Raw genomic sequence first — 1,985 nt, 5'->3', positions numbered from 1 at the left:
TTTTTTTTTTTTTTTTTTTTTTTTTTTTTTGCAGCCGATGCTTCGTCTTCTAGTGGTAATAACGTTTCGGGTTTCCGGAATTCCATGAACGGGGGATGGTAGACACCGGGGGTGACAACCTTGGAGATCAGGTATGGGCCTTCCCAGTGGGCGCCCATCTTTCCGGCATTGAGCTCGGCAGTGTTTTCAAAGACTTTCCTGAGGACGAGATCACCTTCATCGAAGTGGCGAGGCCTGACTTTCTTGTTGTAGAACTTCGCAGCTTGTTGCTGATAGTTCTGGATTCGGATGAGTGCTCTGCCGCGCTCCTTTTCGAGAGTATCTAGAGTATCGAGCATCATTTCTGTGTTCAGAGCAGGGTTGTGGACGAGGATAGAGCGTCTCAAGGTTGGCACGCCGATTTCCTCTGGTGCAAGTGCCTCCTTTCCGTATGCAATGGAGAACGGGGTTTGTCCTGTAGATCGGCGGGGGGAGGTACGGTGTGACCATAAGACACCATCGAGCTCGTCAGCCCATAGACCTTTCTTATCCTCAAGCCGTTTTTTGAGTCCGTCAATGATTGTCTTGTTGGTCGCCTCAGCTTGTCCATTTCCCTGCGGGTAGCGAGGAGTAGACTTGCTCAGGCGAATTCTCCATTTCGCGCAAAAGCCTTCAAATTGCAGTGAGGTAAACTGTGTGCCGTTGTGAGTGACGATCTCGTACGGGAGTCCGTGTCGACATATAATGTTTTTCCATACGAACTTTTGGACTTGCTCAGTTCCGATTTTGGCGAAGGCTTCTGCTTCGACCCACTTAGTGAAATAATCCGTCATAATCAGGATGTATTTCTTCTGACGAGAAACGGGGAGTGGTCCGACGATATCCATTGCCCACCTCATGAAAGGGTATGGCGGCGTTGTTGTCCTTAGGAGCTCGGTCGGCGCATGGATGATGGGAGGCCAATAATGACCATTGTTGCGTATGCGCATTGCAAGCGCGCGAGCCCCAGAATGATTGCCACCGGAACCCTCGTGGACTTCTCTCATTACGTCATCGATCTCTTTGGGACCGACGCAGGTCAAGAGTGCGCCAGATGCAGTCCAGCGGAAAACGTTACCATCCAAGAGAGTGTAATGCGCGCAGCGGGCCCGAAGGCGCCGGGCTTCCCATTTGTCGGACGGAGCAATGTCATCAGCGATGTAGGAACAGATATCTGCTTGCCAGTCATATGATCGTTCTTTTGGTTCGGAACTGGTTTGCCCTTGATTGACGGACTCGTGCTCGGCAGATGCTTGTCCAGTTTCTTGTTCGGTAGATATTCGTTCGGTGAATTCTTGCTCGGCCGTGCGTCCAATAGAAGTTGATGGTGCACCGGCCGATGGTTCAGAGGATGGAATGTTGACACTCGCATCCTCCATAACCTTTTTCTTTTTATAATCTTGAGCAATGGGATCGATGTTCGTTGGGAGATTGATGCTCGGCTGATAAATACTCTCGACAGGAATGATTCGACTGAGGTCGGGGTCGGATGTTGAAGCGAGGACGGCCAGGGCGTCAGCTGGAGCATTGTCGTTGCGAGGGATTTTCGTCAATTCGAACGACTCAAATGAGCCGGACAGCTCCTGGACAACCTTAAGGTAAGCGTCCATTCGGTCGTTCCTGCATTCGTAATCGCCGCTGAACTGGTGAGCCACCAGTTGCGAGCCGCAAAAAACTTGTAACTTCTTAACCCCGATTCCACTTGCCAATCTCATTCCTGCGATCAGGCGAAGGCGAGTCGGAATGACTGTTTGAGTACTTCCCCTGTCGGCGAAACGAGATGTATTCCGATCCCAGAGCCGTGTCGGGAGGAAGCACCATCGAGGTGTAACAACCACTTCTCTTCGCGCGGAGCCCCTGATTCTAGTTCGCGTGGAGCCCCTGATTTCGCACAAGTGCGATTCTTGTATTCAATATCATATTCGCTTAATTCCACTGCCCATTTGGCCAGGCGACCTGATTGACTC

General features: G+C 51.1%; 1 protein-coding gene across 1 annotated transcript in view; it reads right to left on the bottom strand.

The window, feature by feature from the left end:
• LOC104706174 overlaps positions 1 to 1,733 on the bottom strand; it is a 3,312-nt gene extending 1,579 nt beyond the window's left edge. Inside the window, exon 1 of the mRNA XM_010422339.1 lies at positions 120 to 1,733. Within this exon, the coding sequence (XP_010420641.1) occupies positions 120 to 1,733 (1,614 nt within the window). The remainder of the gene's footprint in view (positions 1 to 119) is intronic.

The sequence above is a fragment of the Camelina sativa genome, chromosome 1 (genome assembly GCF_000633955.1).
Source record: "Camelina sativa cultivar DH55 chromosome 1, Cs, whole genome shotgun sequence".
NCBI lineage: Eukaryota > Viridiplantae > Streptophyta > Magnoliopsida > Brassicales > Brassicaceae > Camelina > Camelina sativa.
The sequence above is the reverse complement of the archived record's forward strand: the minus strand, read 5'-3'. Positions and strand labels throughout refer to the sequence as shown.